This window comes from Agaricus bisporus (genome assembly GCF_000300575.1).
Source record: "Agaricus bisporus var. bisporus H97 unplaced genomic scaffold AGABI2scaffold_9, whole genome shotgun sequence".
NCBI lineage: Eukaryota > Fungi > Basidiomycota > Agaricomycetes > Agaricales > Agaricaceae > Agaricus > Agaricus bisporus.
This window is the reverse complement of record NW_006267372.1, coordinates 832275-852357: the sequence shown is the minus strand read 5'-3', so window position 1 is coordinate 852357 and position 20083 is coordinate 832275. Positions and strand designations below refer to the sequence as shown.

The window sequence follows — 20083 nt, the reverse complement described above, 5'->3', positions numbered from 1 at the left end:
CTACAGATTTACCAATTGAGCTTATCGATCTTATCTTATCTTTTTTACCTCCGAATCATGCGGAACAAGTAGAATGGCGAAGGAGAGCGGCGGGTATAGGAAGAGAAGACAGGCCGGTAGGATGGAACCTATCGGATCATCGGTGCAGGCGGTGTGGGAGAGTATGCTTAGCGATGTGGGACTATGAGGAACAGAAGGCGTGGGTAATACAGAGATGGGGATACTGGGGACCACGACACTGGGCAATAGCCGGATTCTTCGTACTATGCCCATGTGATGCGATGTTGGGGAATTACTTTGGTAGGTATTGGTTTGTGTGAGTGGATTACCGGTTTAGGAGTTGTTTGTACTTGTGGACACTTTTATGGTTTGTTTGGTGTTGTTGACGTTTTTATGATCAAAACTATTTTCGTTTACTTGCTTCTTACTCCACTCTTCTTTTCGCATGTCAAATGTATAATTAGTTTACTTTCTCATACGTGCTTCTTTTCTCATGTCAGTATATAAATAGTTACCTAGGGTAGTTGGTCTGTGCGCCGTAGTCTAGGTATATAAAGTAGGTAGAAACTTGTAGAAGACTCCGTCGAGTTCTCTTAGGTTCACGCCTAATACAACTTCTGTCACTTTACTCTTAAGTTCTTAAGTTCAGGTGTGACCTGTGACATCTCAGTCACAGTCGCCCTAACAGTAGAACTCGACCACACCCAGGGATCGCACAGCACAGTGCCCTCCCTATCCTCTTACTCTCTATTCGCCCTCTACTCTCTGCGCGCCGTCGCAGCCACCACACTCATAGCCGGTCCCCAGGCTTAAGGGGTGATCGGGTACAGTCACAACGTACCCCGTTGAGATTAGGGCGTGTCACGTGCCCTAGTTGAACACGAGACGTTCACTACGTGAGGTGTTATCTTCTACCCCTGTATTACTCCATTTGTAACTTCTTGTATAAACCTCGTGCTGCGCTTGCATTGTCGAGTGGTACACGCAGAGGAGTGATATTGCCACATTAAGTGCGTGTCTAGATTAGCGTGAAGATCCGTCTTCGTACATAGCTTTATCTAGGGCAGTAGTCGTTCCCTTCGCCAGTGCGGCACTTCTCAAATACAAAATCTTTCTTTTTTCTTTTCGTGTACACATCCAAGTGAAGCAGGCTATTGGCTTCATTGGATAGGTGGATACGCATCAGGTGACAGGAAAAGACCTCCCTCACCTTCTTCAAAATTTCTCACCGAACACCGCCCGGAACATTCCGAGTACCTTCCTCTGAAAGCGAGGAAGAAGAAGAACACGCCTCGGAAACCCAATCCCATCAGCAAAAAGTCACACAACTTATGCAAACTTATGAAAAAGTTGCCTTATGCTTGCCTTATAAAGACCAACTTAAGGCACATAAGTCTCCAAAATAGCATAAGTTCATAATTTTTCATAAGCCAGACAAGAAGTTACACATAAGTCACAAATTAGTTCATAAGTTTACCATAAATTCATAAGTTGGATACAAAGAAAGCATAAGCACAGGACATTTCATAAGTCAGACCAAAGGTTAAACCACAAGTCAGACAAAGTTTCATAAGTCAAACAGGTTCTCATAAGTGAATAAGTCAGATAACAAGGCAAGCATCACAGCATTATAAGAACATTATGCTGTATGTCTTGTTCTACTGTTCATAAAATTCCGGAAAAATCACGACAAATCTTAAAATATTAAAAAAACATAAGTCTATATGTATGTTTTTGTCAGAAAACATACCCATTATGGAGATATCAAGATTCCATCATGGGGTGGGGGGGTCATTCTCAACTGCAGACAGACTCGTCGTAGAGCCTGCTCTACTAACCGGAAAATTCTGGAAAAATCATGACAAATCATAGAATATTAAAAGAATATAAGGTTATATGTATGCTTTTGTCGGAAAACATACCAGTTATGGAGATACAGAATAACATAACAAGAATGCCATGTTTTCTACTGGTTACTGTGCCGATTCTGACGATTGAAGAGTGTAAGTATATGCTTTCAAGGTCCAGGAATTTGAATCTGATTTTAGATTTATCATCCGATCAATATTTGAGGAGCTACAGCGCAATCTTGTGTTTATTATATGTTAAATGTGCAATATCTCAATAGCCTTTCATCTAACAAGAAATCTAAGAACATATTCGGACTCCCCGACCTCGAAACTATAGGAATACACTTTTAGATCATTAAAATCCATGCAGAAATGACCCGAAAATATCTCCTACCTATGATTTGAGGAACTTTGACTCGAAAATCCCAAGTCCAGCAGTCATGTGACATCATGTGACATGTTGAACTTCTGTTTCGAGCACAACGTTGATCCTTCCTCATCACCATCATCATTCTTCCCCTCCCCATCCTCCCCCTCCCCCTTTCTTGCCCTCCAGGCCTGTAATATGGTAAGTAACATCCCCTTCACCTTCCTAGCTCTCCCCTAGCTGATTCTAAGCTGGTTTAGGACGCTTTTTTGCCTATTTTGGACGCTTTTTTGGGGGGATTTTGGAGGCTTATTTGAGGGGATACTTGGGGGGATGTTTGAGGAGATACTTGGGGGGATTTCTAGTCTTTGGTGAGTGCTTTTTGACTCTTCATCTTCTCATACTCATTTGTTACTTTTAGAATCTCATTTCTCATCATTTTCCCCCCATTTTCCAATTCTACTCCCCTGGCTGCTGTCATATCCCTCTTGTCCGCTTTTTTCAGGGTCTATTTCCTCTTTAGGAAGTCTGTATTATACATGATGTATTGTATTTACTATATGAATATAATTCTTTGCTCCTTATGCATTATGATGTTCCTTATGATTGAGCTTATACTCTCTTACATCTTCTTACTGTCTTAAGTACTTACTTATGCAACTTAAGATAAATCCTCATGACTTATGATAATCTTGAATCTTATGACCATATTGTGACTTATGCACTTATGATTTACTTAAGTATTGCATAAGTCAGAACCTCAGACGGTGACATGCCTTATGCAAAAATGACTTATACTGACTTATGATTTTTATAAGTTTGCATAAGTCAAATTTAAGTCACTTTACCTTTTCCTGATGCCGAGGAATCAGAACTAGAACAACGAGAACCTTCCATATCCCCCCTACCCCTATATCAACTACTGTACCTCCCCCCGAATACCACGAGCCAAACATGTCTACTGCCCAACAAATCATGGACCAAGTAAACGCGCAACAAGCTCTCATCAACCAACTGCAGCAGCAACTCGCCCAGCTGCAGAACAACCAACAGCCAGGTCCACAAGGTCCACCGGGGGACGACGCAGAAACCCCCATCATCCAAGTAGTACCGCCACAAATTGATGTGGCAAGACCAAAAATATTCTCAGGAGATGGGAAGGAGCTGAGTGGCTTCATAACAGCTTGCAAAATTTACTTGAGTTTAAAAATGGTAGACAGACTACAAGGGGATCAAATCACATGGATACTATCATACGTACAAGGAGGAGCAGCGGAGTCTTGGAAAGAGAACATCATGGAAATGATTGAAAACGGCGAACAAGAAGCTCCAGCCAGCACGGAGGAGCTTTTTGATAGTCTTCGGAACAATTTCGGAGATGCAGACGAAGAGAGTACGGCAGTAGGGAAGTTGAGGTTAATCGAGCAAGGAAGCAAGAGCGCGGAAGAACATGTACAGGAATTCAAGAGGATAGCACGAGATAGCGGATACGAGGGAAGAGCCCTCATCGAAGAATTCAAGAGAAGTTTATCAGGAAGAATTAGAAAGGCGTTGATGGAGTCAGAAAATCCACCAACCACCATCAGGAGTTGGTACGACAGGAGCATGAAATTAGATAGGCAGTGGAGACAAGCTAAGGCAGAGGAAGAATATTATCGTCGGGGGCAAGCTAAGCCCCAACTACGCACCCACACCTCCAACAACACTTTCGTGAGGCCTCAGCCTCAACGTCGAGATCCCAACGCGATGGATGTCGACGCCGCAGCAGGACCCAGTCGAGGTCCTATCAAGTGTTACAAGTGTGGAAAGTTGGGGCATATGGCCAAGAATTGCTGGAGCAAGGCTCCAACTCGAGATGTGCGAACTTTAGATGTGGATGAACAGCGGGAATATTGGAAGAGGATGTTCGAGGAAGAGCAGAAGAATTTAAAAGAGTAAAGGAAGCAAAGTCTCCTCGTTTGACTTCCTACAACAAATTCAATGTACTATGTAACGAAATCAATGTTTGTAACACTGTACGAGAGGAGAGTTTCCTCGTAAGGACAATCCGACCTTTAAGGGAAATTAAGCTGAACGTGGGAGTGGAGAAGTTGGATACACATGATGGAGTTGGAGTACAGGCGTTGTTAGATAGCGGGGCGACAGGAATGTTCATGGATAAGGCATTTGCGGAAGAAGAAGGGTTTAAGCTAGAACCCTTAGAAAGACCTATTCCGGTCAGAAACGTTGACGGAACAATCAACGCATCTAGAGCAGTAACACATCGAGTGGCTGCAAACATATACTACAAGGGGCATAAAGAAAGAGTGCACTTTGAAATATGCGGGCTCGGAAAAAACAAAGTCATATTAGGAATGCCTTGGCTACAGATGCATAACCCTGAAATCGACTGGGAGAAAGGAGAGGTAAAGATGACCAGGTGCCCAGATGGGTGTGGGTACAAAGACAAAGGAAAAGCAAAGGAAAAACAGGAGGAAATATGAAGGGTGGGGGAACCCAAGAAATCAACAAGGGAGTTGATGAGAGAAGCGCGAGAAGAAGAAAAAAGGGAAAAGCCTGACATGTCACACAAGCAATATGCAGGCTGGAAATTAGTTTCCTTCCCAAAGAAATCAAACTGGGGAACGGTGTTGCAGTATAGATGCGAAGAATGTGGAACCCAAACATCAGAACACTTGTTGAGCAAACACAAATGCCCAGCAAGAGAGGAAATTGCCTTAGACGAGTTTGGAATGCCATACGAAGGAAGTGATGACGAGGAGGAAGGGCCAACTATGGCCAAGATAGAAGCATATGAAAAGGAGCAGGAAGAAATAAGAGATGAGGAAGAAAGATACGAACGAGTGAACAAGGCAGTAGGGAGATTCACCACTCCCAGGAACATCATCGAAGGGATCGCACTAGGAGTTGAAGCAGCATTCGCTAGGGAATTGGCACATAACAGGCGTGCTAATGGTAGAGCTGAGGGGTTGGCGCAACAACCCAAAGAGAAAGCTGAGGGGTGGGCGCAATCACCCGGTGACGTGGCTGACCGATTAAATGGGGATAAGGCAGAACGTCTAGAAGAAGATCACAGCAAGACAGCTACCGCGGGACAAGCGGGGGCTGGACAGGTACGTCCTAAACGAATAAGCGCCCAAAGGAAAAATAGGAGTAGAGAGGAAGAAGGACAACTGGAAACGTGGGTGAGGGGAATGACAGAGGAAATGCCGGAAGAAGAAGAAATTCGAAGCACAGACTCAGTGGAACAACTTGTACCCAGACGGTTCCACAAGTTCCTTAAGGTATTCAAACAGAAGGAATCAGAGAGAATGCCTACTAGGAAACCATGGGATCATGCTATCGAATTAAAAGAGGATTTCAAACCCAAGAAAGGAAAGATATATCCCTTATCACCAAACGAAAAGGAGGAAGTCCAAGCATTCATCGAGGACCAACTCCGAAAGGGATATATCAGACCTTCAAAATCCCCCCAAACCTCACCGGTGTTTTTTGTGCCAAAAAAGGATGGAAAGAAGCGGATGGTACAGGACTATCGATTTTTGAACGATTGGACAATTAAAAACAATTACCCTTTACCTTTAATTTCTGAACTTATAGACACTATGGGCAGTAAACGATTATTTTCTAAGATAGATTTACGTTGGGGTTACAATAACATTAGAATAAAAGAAGGAGATGAGTGGAAGGCAGCCTTTACTACTTTTATGGGTGCTTTCGAACCAACCGTTATGTTTTTTGGACTTACAAATTTGCCTGCTACTTTTCAGACTATGATGAACGAACTCTTTAGGGACTTAGTAAATACTGGGAAAGTAGCTGTATTTATTGACGATATCTTGATACATAGGAACAGACAATGAAGAAGAACATGACAAAGTAGTGGAAGAGGTGTTGCAGAGACTGATGGACAACGACTTATTTGCAAAGCCAGAGAAATGTGAATGGAAACAAGGCGAGATGGGATTTTTGGGATGTATAATAGGGAGAAACGGAATCAAGATGGAGGAAAGGAAAGTGAAAGACGTAGTAGAATGGCCGACTCCAAAATGCGTGAAGGATGTACAAAAATTTTTGGGACTAGCAAATTACTATTGACGGTTCATTGAAAAGTTCGCCAGTATTGCAAAACCATTACACACATTAACCAAAAAGGACAAGAAATGGAGTTGGGGAGATGAAGAAGAGGAAGCCTTTGGAACATTAAAAGCAAAATTCACGTCACATCCAATTCTAGTAGCACCAGAGTTGGATAAAGAACTAAAGGTGGAATCTGACGCATCGGCCTATGCCACAGGCGGAGAACTATCAATGAAATGTGAAGACGGAAAGTGGAGGCCGGTAGCCTACATCTCCAAATCTATGACAGAGACAGAACGAAACTACGACATTCACGATAGGGAGATGTTAGGGATTATGCAGTGTTTAGAAGAATGGAGACACTTCCTGGAAGGGGCGAAACATAAATTCGAAATTTGGACGGATCATCGTAATCTAGAATACTTCACAAAAGCCCAGAAACTAAATCGACGACAAGCCAGATGGGCTCTATACTTATCTAGATTCAATTTCGAGTTAAAATTCCGTCCGGGAAAGACAATGGGGAAGGCGGACACGTTGAGCAGAAGACCTGATTTTGAACAAGGGACAAAGGACGATAACAAGGATCAAACCTTGTTGAAACCTGAATATTTCGCCATCCGAGCAATGGAAGAAGGTCATATGTTAATCAATGCCGAGGAAGAAGGAATATTAGAAGAAATCAGAAAATCAGAAGCAAAGGAAGATGATGTGATAAAAGCGGTAGAAGAGATGAAGCGAGCAAAGGTGAAATCATTGAGGGGAGACGAGTGGAAGTTAGAAGAAGGATTAGTGTTGAAAGAAGGGAAAGTCTATGTGCCAAAGGACGAAACTCTGAGGACGAAAATCATCCGACTACATCATGACACTCCCATTGCCGGACACGGAGGACAATGGAAGACGGTAGAAATGGTAACGCAAAATTATTGGTGGCCAGGCGTTACTAAGCAAGTCCAGAAGTACGTAGAGGGATGTGATCAATGCCAACGAAACAAGAATCGACCAACACCACCGGCAGGGAAATTGATGCCAAACCCTGTTCCCACAAAACCATGGGCCGATGTATCTGTCGACTTCATAGTAAAATTACCAGAATCTCAGGGAATGGACTCAATTTTAGTGGTGTGCGATCGATTCAGTAAAATGGCTCATTTTATCACAACTACGGAAACGACATCAGCGCTAGGACTAGCCAAACTGTTCAGGGATCATGTATGGAAGTTGCATGGGTTACCAGAAACGGTGATCTCAGATAGGGGACCGCAGTTTGCTGCAGATTTCACAAAGGAGTTGAATAAAATGTTGGGAATCGACACTAGACTATCGACGGCGTTCCACCCACAAACTGATGGCCAAACTGAACGAACCAATCAAGAACTAGAACAATATCTCCGATCATTTGTTGATCATAAACAAACTGATTGGCCTGATTGGTTAGCAACGGCAGAGTTTTCCTATAACAATAAAGAACAATCATCAACAAAGGAAACTCTATTTATGATCAACGTGGGAAGACACCCGAGAACTGGCTTTGATCTTCGACGACAAGGTAATCACCCGGCAGCAGCAGACTTTGCGGACCACATGAAACTTCAACACGAGGAAACTCAAGCGGCCCTAAAAAAGGCACAAGATGACATGAGGAGATATGCGGATAGAAGTAGAGGAGAAGCGGTAAAATACAAAGTAGGAGATAAAGTTCTATTGGCTACCCGGGACCTTCAAATCCAGGGACGACCTACTCGGAAACTTACGGAGAAATTCATCGGACCATACACCATCAAAAAGGTCATTTCTCCCAATGCAGTAGAGCTAGATCTTCCCCGATCTATTCGGATCCACCCGGTGGTTAACGTCAGCTGAATAGTACTTTACCGAGAACAAGTAGAAGGACAGGGGAGTAAACCGGCACCGGCAGTGGAAATAGAAGGACAACAAGAGTGGGAAGTTGAGAAAATCCTCAACGCCAAATGGTTCCGCGGAAAGAAGCGGTACTTAGTTCGATGGAAAGGATATACGGCAGAAGCGGATTCATGGGAACCTGAAGAAAACTTGGCTAACGCCAAAGAACTGATTACTGAATTCCACCAACTCTATGGGGAACTCAATAGGATACATCACGTGTTACATGACACAGGTTTCCAAGAAAGGGAACTACCTAATCGGTTCACAGCCAAAGCATTATTCGGATGGGATGACAAACAGTTTGACGCCGAATATCTAAAGAAGTTGGAACGAAATTGGCGCACTTGGAGGTCTTGAAGGTTCGTCTCTGGAGGAGCCGACTTTAAGGAAGGGGTACTGTTAGAACCTTGCCAGAATGTCACGGCGTCACGCTGTCACATCTGTCACATATTTTATTACATAATAATTTCCCTCTGCTGCTACAGTTCGACGGAGGCTAAACTATCGGCATACTGCTAAAATGGCGCAAGCTACAGATTTACCAATTGAGCTTATCGATCTTATCTTATCTTTTTTACCTCCGAATCATGCGGAACAAGTAGAATGGCGAAGGAGAGCGGCGGGTATAGGAAGAGAAGACAGGCCGGTAGGATGGAACCTATCGGATCATCGGTGCAGGCGGTGTGGGAGAGTATGCTTAGCGATGTGGGACTATGAGGAACAGAAGGCGTGGGTAATACAGAGATGGGGATACTGGGGACCACGACACTGGGCAATAGCCGGATTCTTCGTACTATGCCCATGTGATGCGATGTTGGGGAATTACTTTGGTAGGTATTGGTTTGTGTGAGTGGATTACCGGTTTAGGAGTTGTTTGTACTTGTGGACACTTTTATGGTTTGTTTGGTGTTGTTGACGTTTTTATGATCAAAACTATTTTCGTTTACTTGCTTCTTACTCCACTCTTCTTTTCGCATGTCAAATGTATAATTAGTTTACTTTCTCATACGTGCTTCTTTTCTCATGTCAGTATATAAATAGTTACCTAGGGTAGTTGGTCTGTGCGCCGTAGTCTAGGTATATAAAGTAGGTAGAAACTTGTAGAAGACTCCGTCGAGTTCTCTTAGGTTCACGCCTAATACAACTTCTGTCACTTTACTCTTAAGTTCTTAAGTTCAGGTGTGACCTGTGACATCTCAGTCACAGTCGCCCTAACACTAATAGAGGAACAGCAAACTCAACTACCTTCTTTGCCACAGCCTTGGTTACACAACTCCTATATTTGAATAATACACATGTTTTATGTAAATATTATGCAAACATTACTGTAAATATAATTTACATAGTACATGTGCAATATGTAAAATATATCTAAACTTTATGCAAATAAAAGCCTTAAAATGGGCTTTATTGAATTTTAAATTTGCATATGATTTACATAGTACACATGTATTATGCAAATTATATTTACGGTAATGTTTGCATAATGTTTGCATAATACATGTGTACTATTCAAATATAGAGGTTGTGTTAGGATGTCGGCCACCTGCTCGTGAGTCGAAACATACAAAGGATCTATGAGTCCTTCTTCAACAGCCTCCCGGAGCCAGTAGAAGCGCAGGTCTAGGTGTTTCATGCGTCTGTGATGCTCTGGATTCTTGGCTACACTGATTCCTGACTTGTTATCAACAAAGAGTGTCGAAGGAAGTGTCAGAGGGAAGCCAAACTCGGTCAGAATATTCCTAGTCCACTTGATCTCCTTGCCAGCCTCGACGGCAGCAACAAACTCAGCCTCAGTGCTCGAGAGAGTCACAAATGGCTGGCGCTTAGAAGACCAACCTACAGCAGCACCCGAGACTAGAGTCACATAACCACCCGTAGCTCAACCTGTAGCCTTGCAGGCTCCGTGAGAGGCATCAGAGTAGGTAGTGAAGAGTTCTTCCGAGTCACTAGCTCGGTAGACCAGTTTGTAGTGCATAGTCCCAATGAGATAGCGGAACAAGTGCTTGACTGCAAGCCAGTGAGCTGGAGCTGGGTTCGAGTTGAACCTCCCGAGATAGGACACAGCATAGGCAATGTCGGGGCGAGTCATAGTGGCCAGATACTGAAGGGCACCTACAGCATTAAGATAAGGAACTGACTTCATCTCAGCCTGCTCCTCGAGTGAAGGAACAATGTCAGAGAGTTCAGATCCCGGAGCGAGTGGAGTGGATAGAGGATTAGCATCATCCATATTGAAGCGTTCTAGGAGCTCCTTGATGTAGTGCTCCTGCGAGAGAGAGATGGAGCGAGTAGAAGAGTCCTGAGTGACCTGAATACCCAGCAGAAGTGTAGTAGACCCGAGATCACGGAGTTTGAAGTGCTTGGACAGCTCAGAGACAGCCGAGGCCATGGCAGTATCACTTTTCGAGACAAGAGTAATGTCGTCAATGAACACTGGCACAATGACCTTGATGTCACCTTTGGAGTAGATGTAGATGGAGCTGTCAGAGCGAAGCCTAGTGTAGCCAATGCCTTCAAGGACACCCCGGAGTTTCTTATTCCACTGCCTGGCAGCCTGCTTGAGGCCATAAAGTGATTTACGCAGCCGAAAGACCATGTTAGGACTACCAATGTGATAGCCCTCGGGTTGACGCATATAGATCTCCTCTTCGAGTTCCCCATAGGTGAAGGCAGAAGAGATGTCGACTGAGCGCATTTTGTAGCCTTCTCTAGCTGCAAGAGCAATAATGAGGCGTAGTGATGCAGGACGGAATGTAGGGGCAAAGACCTCGGTGAAGTCGAATCCGGGACGTTGGGAATATCCTTTAGCAACGAGACAAGCCCGGTAGCGCTCAATTGAGCCGTCGGCAAGTCGTTTCACTTTGAACACCCAGCCAGAGTTGACTACCTTCTTGCCTGGAGGCAGTTCCATTAACTCCCAAGTTCCGTTAGCCTCGAGATTGAATATCTCAGTGTTACAAGCCTCAGTCCAGCAATCCGAGTCAGGAGACTTCATTGCTAGCCTATAACTCCGGGGATCAGCACCTGAGACGGCTCCAGCAAACTCGACTTCACAGTACTCAGAGTCAGCTAGCAGAGCAGCTTCGTCATCAGAGTCAGAGTCATTACCAGCTAAGTCTGGTTGTTTGAGCTTCCACCATTGACCAGGAGGCTTCCGAACTCGCCCAGTACGTCTAGGAACGTGAGGGGGCTCAAGAGGTGCTCCAGCAGTAGGAGGAGTGACTGGGAGAGGAGGATGGATTTGTGGAGGAGTGACTGGAGGAATCAAGGGAGGAATTACTGGAGGAATCAATGGGAGAGGTGGTAGAGGTAGAACTGGCTTCTCTTCAGGAGGAACTGAAGCGGACGGAGTGGGAGTCTTAGGACAAGCAGGAGGGAAGTGATTATCACCCCCTTCATCCTGTAGAGGTGGCAGTCCCGAGTGTGCTGATGCATCATTAGGAGTTTGTATTGGCTCTGGTAGGCAAGCAAATGACAGGACAGCCTTGAGTTGGGCTTTGGAAGTGCCCAGAAAGTATCTCTCGTCGAAATCAGCTCTCTCAGAGATCACGGTTCGCTTAGTGACTGGGTTGTAGAATTTCCAACCTTTGTAGCCAGCCGGATAGGCTATAAAGACACACTTCTCGTAGTGAGGCTGGAGAGAATTGCGCTTATCTCATTGCACATGGACATATGACGTGCACCCCCATACCCGGAGATGTGAGACATCAGGTTTTCACTTATAGAAAGCTTGGAAGGGAGTAGTGCCCAAAAGCGAAGCAGTAGGGAGCATATTCCAGACATGGACCATAGACGAGATACATTCACCCCAGAACAAACCAGGTAGCCGAGATTCCGAGAGCATAGCAGTGATCCTCTCTCCCATAGTCCTATTAGCCCGTTCAGCAAGTCCATTCTGCTGGGGCCGGTTTCGAGTCGAGTGACGTCTCTCGATGCCAGCAAGCTCAGTAAAGCTTATGAAAGCCTTAGACATGTATTCACCTCCCTTGTCATCCTGTAGTGCTCGCAGTTTGACTCCGAGTTGAGTCTCAGCCCAGGATTTGTAGACTTTGAAGGCTTCAAATGCCTCTGACTTAGCTTTAAGCAGATAAACTGCCCGGAAACGTGTCGCGTCGTCAATGAAGGTGATCCAGTACTTGTATCCTGAGTGTGAAGCGACTGGAAGCGGTCCGTGAAGATCTGAATGCACTAGCTCGAGAGGGGAGTGATTGTGATTCAAAGAGGAAGGAAAAGGGAGAGAATGCATCTTGCCAGCTAGACACGGCTCACATATAGAGTCAGGAGACGAGTTGGACTCGAGTTTGAGCCCGTTTCCATTCACCACCGGTTGAAAGACAACAGACCCTACACCAGCTGAATAGACAGTAGAGTTGTCAGCAAGGCGGATAGGGATACAATGAGGGGAGTAGGATTTGAACCAATGGCGGTGAGGAGTCATGTGGGATGTAGCACCAGTATCAGCCAACCAGAAAAAGTCAGCATCAAGCTGTAGTGGCGAGGATGGTGAGGAAGATGATGAGGGAGAGGAATAAGCACCAAGAGCGGACGCTCTCAATGGAATATCAGAGCCAGGAGAGCCAGAACCAGTAGGAACATCCCCAGGAGGAGTGGGTGGTGTGTTGACAGCTGGAAGAGCTGCACCTATCCCACTCAGATGGCCAAGTGGCCCTTTGACATTACTTTTAGATGTTCCAGACAGTCTGGAGCGCTCCTGAGCGCGTCTTTTCGCGTGCCTTTGCTTCCTGCACCTCCTAGCCATGTGCCCTACCCTCCCACAAAAGGAACAAGCGATTGACGCGTTCTTAGGGCCGGAAATCGGTCCCAGAGAGTGTGGAGAGGGTGAATGGCTGCCAGAGGGAGTTGTGGTCAATGTAGGGGCACTCAGACGAGTCGGAGACGCGCCAAAACGCGTCGAGGTGGTGTCCCAGGCATAGGGAGCGTGTGTGCGCAATTGCGAAGCCATAAACGTCGATTTGAGTGCAGGGGAAGGGATAGAAGTTGAGATATAGAGGGGAAAATGGTAGAAAGTGGCAATAAAACGTGTTTTGAAGGCTGTTAGAAGCCGGGGCCCATAACCTGTTAAGCGTAGAACGATAGCGGTTGCAGTGGCGATCCTAACGAGCCTAGAAGCGAGTCAAACGGATAGGAACTGACTGAGCAATCCCAAGGACAAACTGTGGACAGACTGTAAGAAGCTATATTGTGTTCTAATAACTTGTACTCACCTGTGGACAGACTGTAAGAAGCTAAGGCCTCTGAAGCGTCCACAGGGAAGTTCAACCATACATGACTAAGCTATCATGTGACTAAACTCGTCCGCATATATCTAAGTCCACCAACTACACTTGTAGACTGCTTGCTCACTCTAACACACCCCCTTGATCTAGCCAGTCTATTCAAGTCCTAATAGAGGAACAGCAAACTCAACTACCTTCTTTGCCACGGCCTTGGTAAGGATGTTGGCCACTTGCTCGTGTGTAGAAACATACAAAGGATCTATGAGTCCTTCTTCAACAGCCTTCCGGAGCCAGTAGAAGCGCAGGTCTAGGTGTTTCATGCGTCTGTGATGCTCTGGATTCTTGGCTACACTGATTCCTGACTTGTTATCAACAAAGAGTGTCGAAGGAAGTGTCAGAGGGAAGCCAAACTCGGTCAGAATATTCCTAGTCCACTTGATCTCCTTGCCAGCCTCGACGGCAGCAACAAACTCAGCCTCAGTGCTCGAGAGAGTCACAAATGGCTGGCGCTTAGAAGACCAACCTACAGCAGCACCCGAGACTAGAGTCACATAACCACCCGTAGCTCAACCTGTAGCCTTGCAGGCTCCGTGAGAGGCGTCAGAGTAGGTAGTGAAGAGTTCTTCCGAGTCACTAGCTCGGTAGACCAGTTTGTAGTGCATAGTCCCAATGAGATAGCGGAACAAGTGCTTGACTGCAAGCCAGTGAGCTGGAGCTGGGTTCGAGTTGAACCTCCCGAGATAGGACACAGCATAGGCAATGTCGGGGCGAGTCATAGTGGCCAGATACTGAAGGGCACCTACAGCATTAAGATAAGGAACTGACTTCATCTCAGCCTGCTCCTCGAGTGAAGGAACAATGTCAGAGAGTTCAGATCCCGGAGCGAGTGGAGTGGATAGAGGATTAGCATCATCCATATTGAAGCGTTCTAGGAGCTCCTTGATGTAGTGCTCCTGCGAGAGAGAGATGGAGCGAGTAGAAGAGTCCTGAGTGACCTGAATACCCAGCAGAAGTGTAGTAGACCCGAGATCACGGAGTTTGAAGTGCTTGGACAGCTCAGAGACAGCCGAGGCCATGGCAGTATCACTTTTCGAGACAAGAGTAATGTCGTCAATGAACACTGGCACAATGACCTTGATGTCACCTTTGGAGTAGATGTAGATGGAGCTGTCAGAGCGAAGCCTAGTGTAGCCAATGCCTTCAAGGACACCCCGGAGTTTCTTATTCCACTGCCTGGCAGCCTGCTTGAGGCCATAAAGTGATTTACGCAGCCGAAAGACCATGTTAGGACTACCAATGTGATAGCCCTCGGGTTGACGCATATAGATCTCCTCTTCGAGTTCCCCATAGGTGAAGGCAGAAGAGATGTCGACTGAGCGCATTTTGTAGCCTTCTCTAGCTGCAAGAGCAATAATGAGGCGTAGTGATGCAGGACGGAATGTAGGGGCAAAGACCTCGGTGAAGTCGAATCCGGGACGTTGGGAATATCCTTTAGCAACGAGACAAGCCCGGTAGCGCTCAATTGAGCCGTCGGCAAGTCGTTTCACTTTGAACACCCAGCCAGAGTTGACTACCTTCTTGCCTGGAGGCAGTTCCATTAACTCCCAAGTTCCGTTAGCCTCGAGATTGAATATCTCAGTGTTACAAGCCTCAGTCCAGCAATCCGAGTCAGGAGACTTCATTGCTAGCCTATAACTCCGGGGATCAGCACCTGAGACGGCTCCAGCAAACTCGACTTCACAGTACTCAGAGTCAGCTAGCAGAGCAGCTTCGTCATCAGAGTCAGAGTCATTACCAGCTAAGTCTGGTTGTTTGAGCTTCCACCATTGACCAGGAGGCTTCCGAACTCGCCCAGTACGTCTAGGAACGTGAGGGGGCTCAAGAGGTGCTCCAGCAGTAGGAGGAGTGACTGGGAGAGGAGGATGGATTTGTGGAGGAGTGACTGGAGGAATCAAGGGAGGAATTACTGGAGGAATCAATGGGAGAGGTGGTAGAGGTAGAACTGGCTTCTCTTCAGGAGGAACTGAAGCGGACGGAGTGGGAGTCTTAGGACAAGCAGGAGGGAAGTGATTATCACCCCCTTCATCCTGTAGAGGTGGCAGTCCCGAGTGTGCTGATGCATCATTAGGAGTTTGTATTGGCTCTGGTAGGCAAGCAAATGACAGGACAGCCTTGAGTTGGGCTTTGGAAGTGCCCAGAAAGTATCTCTCGTCGAAATCAGCTCTCTCAGAGATCACGGTTCGCTTAGTGACTGGGTTGTAGAACTTCCAGCCTTCATCGCTCCTTGACCTCTTACCACTACCTTCCTCTTTTGGAAGTCTAGTGCTAGTCGTTTAGTTGTAGCAATACATCGTTCCAATGCCCGCTCCGTGTCACAAGCAACAGTCCGCACCGGCCTCTGCGCCATACCCGTCCCGTCCACCGTCTCAGGCGCCGCCACCGCCCGCCAATCCAACCGCTTGTCGTCTTCTCGAAGACGACATCGTAACACTTATCGACCCCAAGTATGGTGGTCTAATCACCCTCGCATCTATCCAGCTCGACTCTCATGAGAACCGAGCTATTCTCGAAGCTGTTCGCAACCGGGGTATTGCCCCTCAGATTGCCATCTCCAACGCCGCTGCCCGTTCTGAAGGCAAAGGTAATGTCAAAGGGCCCTCTGGCCACTCAACTGGGATCGGTGCAGCCCCTCCGGCTGTCAACACACCGCCCAGTGTTCCTCCCTTGTGTGTGCCGACTCCTATGCCGGCTCCACCCATCCCATCCCCTCCTCGCGCACCGTCGCCTTCGGCTTCGGTACTCTCGTCCAAGCGGCCCCTCTTGCCGGGGTCCACCTCGTCTGGCCCCTCTACCTCGTCTGGCCCCTCTGTCGCTGCCGCTTCGGTGTGCAGTGATGATGACTCTTCCATGGCTCTCGACTATGAGGCCGTCACTCCTCGTCCCGGTTCCCCTGCGGCGCCGATCGACAATTCTGAAATTGTTGAGGGAATAAAAGAAAACCTCAATGATGCATTCGATGCCCTCACACTCTTTTCCTACCCCGAATGGAGACAGTATATACTCAAGGGTAACCCAACACTCATGGATAATGAATTTGACATTATCCTTGATCACTTTAAGCATAGATTGAGGAAACTTTCCCCCCCTCATCCGCCCCCACCTCTCAGCAGTTGAAGTGCCTGCATCCGCAGTTGACGCACCTGCTACACGTGTAAATCTGCGGGACGCACCGCCACAGGCTGACTCAGCCAAGTCCAAACCGCCGAAGAAGAAGGTCCGGGTCGATCCGGCTCCTTCCTCTGACGTCACCCCTCCGGCAACGGCCCCACTCATGGAAGTGGATGAGCCAGCCGCTCCACCACCAGCGTCTGGGAAGGCGCCCACCAAACCCCTTCCCGTTCCAAGTTCCAAGCGCGCGCCTGCACCCAAAGACGCTGCTCCAGTTTCCTTCCGCGCTCCTTCGGCGCCTCGCAAGAGACGCCAAGGCAAGCACACAGCACACGGCGCTTCGCGCCGTGCCATTATCCTGACGCCACCTGTGGACTCTCCGGTTACAGCGGCTTCATTCACACCCGAGGTTATTAACAACCTCAACAAATTACTCAAGAATGACGTCAAGTCTGACGTCATCCTCACTCATGCTTCTGTCGAAGGCAACGGCATCTGTATTGCCGCCTCCCGCGTCCCCTCCCCTGCCGAAATCTCCTTCGTGCTCAAGCACGTTCGGCGAATTTTCCCAAGCCCGAACGTTCCAATCGGCCATTCCCCTATCACATCGACGTCTTGCTTGAAGATCGTTGACATTCCTCACGTGCCCGCTTCATCAGCAAAAAAGATTTTTTCTTAATTGTTCTTAATTGGTCATTAAGAAACAATTAAGAACGGATACCTTTCTGAATCTTCTTAATGATACTTAGGCCTGTGTATCTTAAGGTTCTTGGAAATGACTTAAAATTCACTTAAACTGTACTTAGTTGATGTCTTTCTCATAGATATAAAAATATTGACATAAAGATAGATTAGTCAAAAGTCATATTAAAGTCACTCAAGTACATAATTAAGACATTCAAGGTCAACTAAGACAATAATAAGAAGCTTAAAAGTGAATAAGTCAACAAAGTGATTATATTAGCATAGTAAATAGAATACATTGGATACAATCTATACAAAAGGATGAGATGGGAAGATGAGGGAGTGATGATGAGGGAGTGATGATGAAAAAAGGAATAGTCTACAAGTAAGAAATGAGTATGAAAACATACAGAGATAGAGAGCACTCACCAGGGACCAGAGAATCTCTACAATCCCCCCAAATCCCCTCCATACATTCCCAAATTATCCCCCCAATTATCCCCCTAATCATCTGCTCAAGTATCCCCTCAAATAACCCTCCAAAAATCCCCCAAAAAAGCGTCCAAAATAGGCAAAAAAGTGTCCTAAACAAGCTTAGAATTAGCTGGGAGAGAGCTAGGGAAGGGAAGGGAAGTTACTCACATGAATATAAGCCTAGGAGAGCAATGAGGAGGGAAGGGGAGGGAGGGGAGGGGAGGAATGATGGTGGTGATGAGGAAGGATCAACGGTCATGCTCGAAACAGAAGTTCAACATGTCACATGACATCATGTGACTGCTGGACTTGGGATTTTCGAGTCAAAGTTCCTCAAATCATAGGTAGGAGATATTTTCGGGTCATTTCTGCATGGATTTTAATGATCTAAAAGTGTATTCCTATAGTTTCGAGGTCGGGGAGTCCAAATATCCAATCAGATTCTTTGTTGGATGAAAGCCTATCAAGATTTGGCACATTTAACATATAATAAACACAAAATTGCGCTATAGCTCCTCTAATATTGATCGGATAGTAAATCTAAAACCAGATTCGAATTCCTGGACCTTGAATACATATATTTGCATTCTTAAAACATGAAAATCGGCGCAGGAACCAGTATAAGACATGACATTCTTGTCATGTTTTTCTATATCTCCAAAACCGGTATGTTTTCCGACTAAAACATACATATAACCTTATGTTCTTTTAATATTCTAAGATTTGTCGTGATTCTTCCAGAATTTTCCGGTTAGTAGAGCAGGATCTACGACGTGTCTATCTGCAGTTGACAATGACCCCCCCCCCATGATGGAATCTTGATATCTCCATAACGGGTATGTTTTCGACAAAAGCTTATATATAAACTTATGTTTTTTTAATATTCTAAGATTTGTCGTGATTTTTCCCGAATTTTACAGGCAGTAGAACAGAGCATATAATGTAATGTCTCTCTAAACATATTTTATAGTGAACATAAAATTGTCTACACTCGAAAAAGTTGATGATCTTGATTTAACTTAAGCTTCTGTTGAAAGATTCTAGTTCTTTTAAACATCCTTTGATCCTTGGTTTTCTCCTTTTTTCCCCTTGAGATGAACATGAATTTATTTGTTGACAAGGTCAGCTACTTTAAATTTTTTATGGTTCTTTGTTTTCTTATTCTTATCTTTGAGCTATATTTCTAAGAACCATTTAAGTAACAAGGGTGTTCTTGGACTCCTGAACCTTCTTTATAGTCTTAACCTGTCATTAAGTAATTCCAAGTAGAATTAAGAAAAATGACATTTTGCTGATGACTTCCTCTAAGGAGTGGGTGCTCAAGCAACACGAGGCGTTCACTAACGCTCTCAACAAATCCCCAGTCGGCGCTTCGCTGGCTAAACTTATCAAGCACAAGCCGCGCTTCATGCGCGCCTCCCCTCATTCCGACTCATGCTGGGCATGGGTTGACATCCACGACACGGTGTTGGGCAGCAATGCTCGCACTTACATTTCCAAGTTTGTGTCCATTGGCGGCACGAACTGTCAAATCAAGGGCGCTTGCCCTCATTCCGGCTCCGTCCGTTGCGCTCGCTGTCAGCGCTGGGGCCACCATCAGATCAGTGCCGCGCCAAGTGTGTGCGCGCTGTCCACTCTGCTCCGGCCCCCACACAGAGGCCAACCACTTCAAGTGCGTCGACGCTAAGCGCGTCGACGTGCGCCAATGCGCAAATTGTACCGTGGCCAAACGCCCAGTGGACAAGCGCTCACATTCCGCTACGGACTCGAAGGTCTGTCCGTTTTGGAAAAATAGGTTCGATCGTGCCTGGCTTAAACGCCAATTTCTTGCGCGTTCGACTTAAGGTGTACAGTGAACTGTCGCCGGGTTGGGTCGGGGATTCTGATGGAGAACTGGGAAGGTTGTGTAGTGGTTTAGGAGGGAGAAACGGTAGTGGTGAGGAACAATTTCTCTGAGGATCTAAAGTTACTTCGAGTATGCCTCAATTTCTTACTTTCATATTTGATATGTTTGATTCCGCAAAAGGGACTGCGAGTGCTCTAGCGTTCCGGTATTATGTAGGGTGTATTGGCTGACTGCTTGGTTTTATCCCGGGTCCCCTTACGTATGTACCAATATTTCGATTCGTTTTGTTTTGCTTCTTTGTCTCTCTCTCGATAGCACTTGACCTCGTCGCGCTGGATACATTTGCGTAGAATACTGTAGTTAGGGGCCTCTGTAAACTGGCGAGTGTAGTAAGCCGCGGGAACGTGTCATGACACCCGACGTACGAGTAGTATTGAAATATACTTACGTTGATTACAAAAAAAAAAAG

General features: G+C 46.1%; 4 protein-coding genes across 4 annotated transcripts; all 4 read left to right on the top strand.

The window, feature by feature from the left end:
- Positions 1-3771: 3771 nt before the first annotated feature.
- On the top strand, positions 3772-4155 carry AGABI2DRAFT_74347 (hypothetical protein; the record flags this gene model as incomplete). The annotated part of the gene is made up of 1 exon (XM_006463838.1): positions 3772-4155. The coding sequence occupies one exon, from the start codon at positions 3772-3774 to the stop codon at positions 4153-4155; it is 384 nt and encodes a 127-aa protein (XP_006463901.1).
- A 623-nt stretch (positions 4156-4778) lies between these two features.
- Positions 4779-5500, top strand: AGABI2DRAFT_145085 (hypothetical protein; the record flags this gene model as incomplete). The annotated part of the gene is made up of 2 exons (XM_006463837.1): positions 4779-5330; positions 5480-5500. 2 exons carry the CDS (start codon positions 4779-4781, stop codon positions 5498-5500), a joined length of 573 nt encoding a protein of 190 aa, XP_006463900.1.
- Positions 5501-15800: 10300 nt separating this feature from the next.
- Positions 15801-17289, top strand: AGABI2DRAFT_120687 (hypothetical protein; the record flags this gene model as incomplete). The annotated part of the gene is made up of 2 exons (XM_006463836.1): positions 15801-16509; positions 16610-17289. 2 exons carry the CDS (start codon positions 15801-15803, stop codon positions 17287-17289), a joined length of 1389 nt encoding a protein of 462 aa, XP_006463899.1.
- Positions 17290-19062: 1773 nt separating this feature from the next.
- Positions 19063-19612, top strand: AGABI2DRAFT_120686 (hypothetical protein; the record flags this gene model as incomplete). The annotated part of the gene is made up of 2 exons (XM_006463835.1): positions 19063-19372; positions 19425-19612. The coding sequence occupies 2 exons, from the start codon at positions 19063-19065 to the stop codon at positions 19610-19612; spliced, it is 498 nt and encodes a 165-aa protein (XP_006463898.1).
- Positions 19613-20083: the final 471 nt, after the last annotated feature.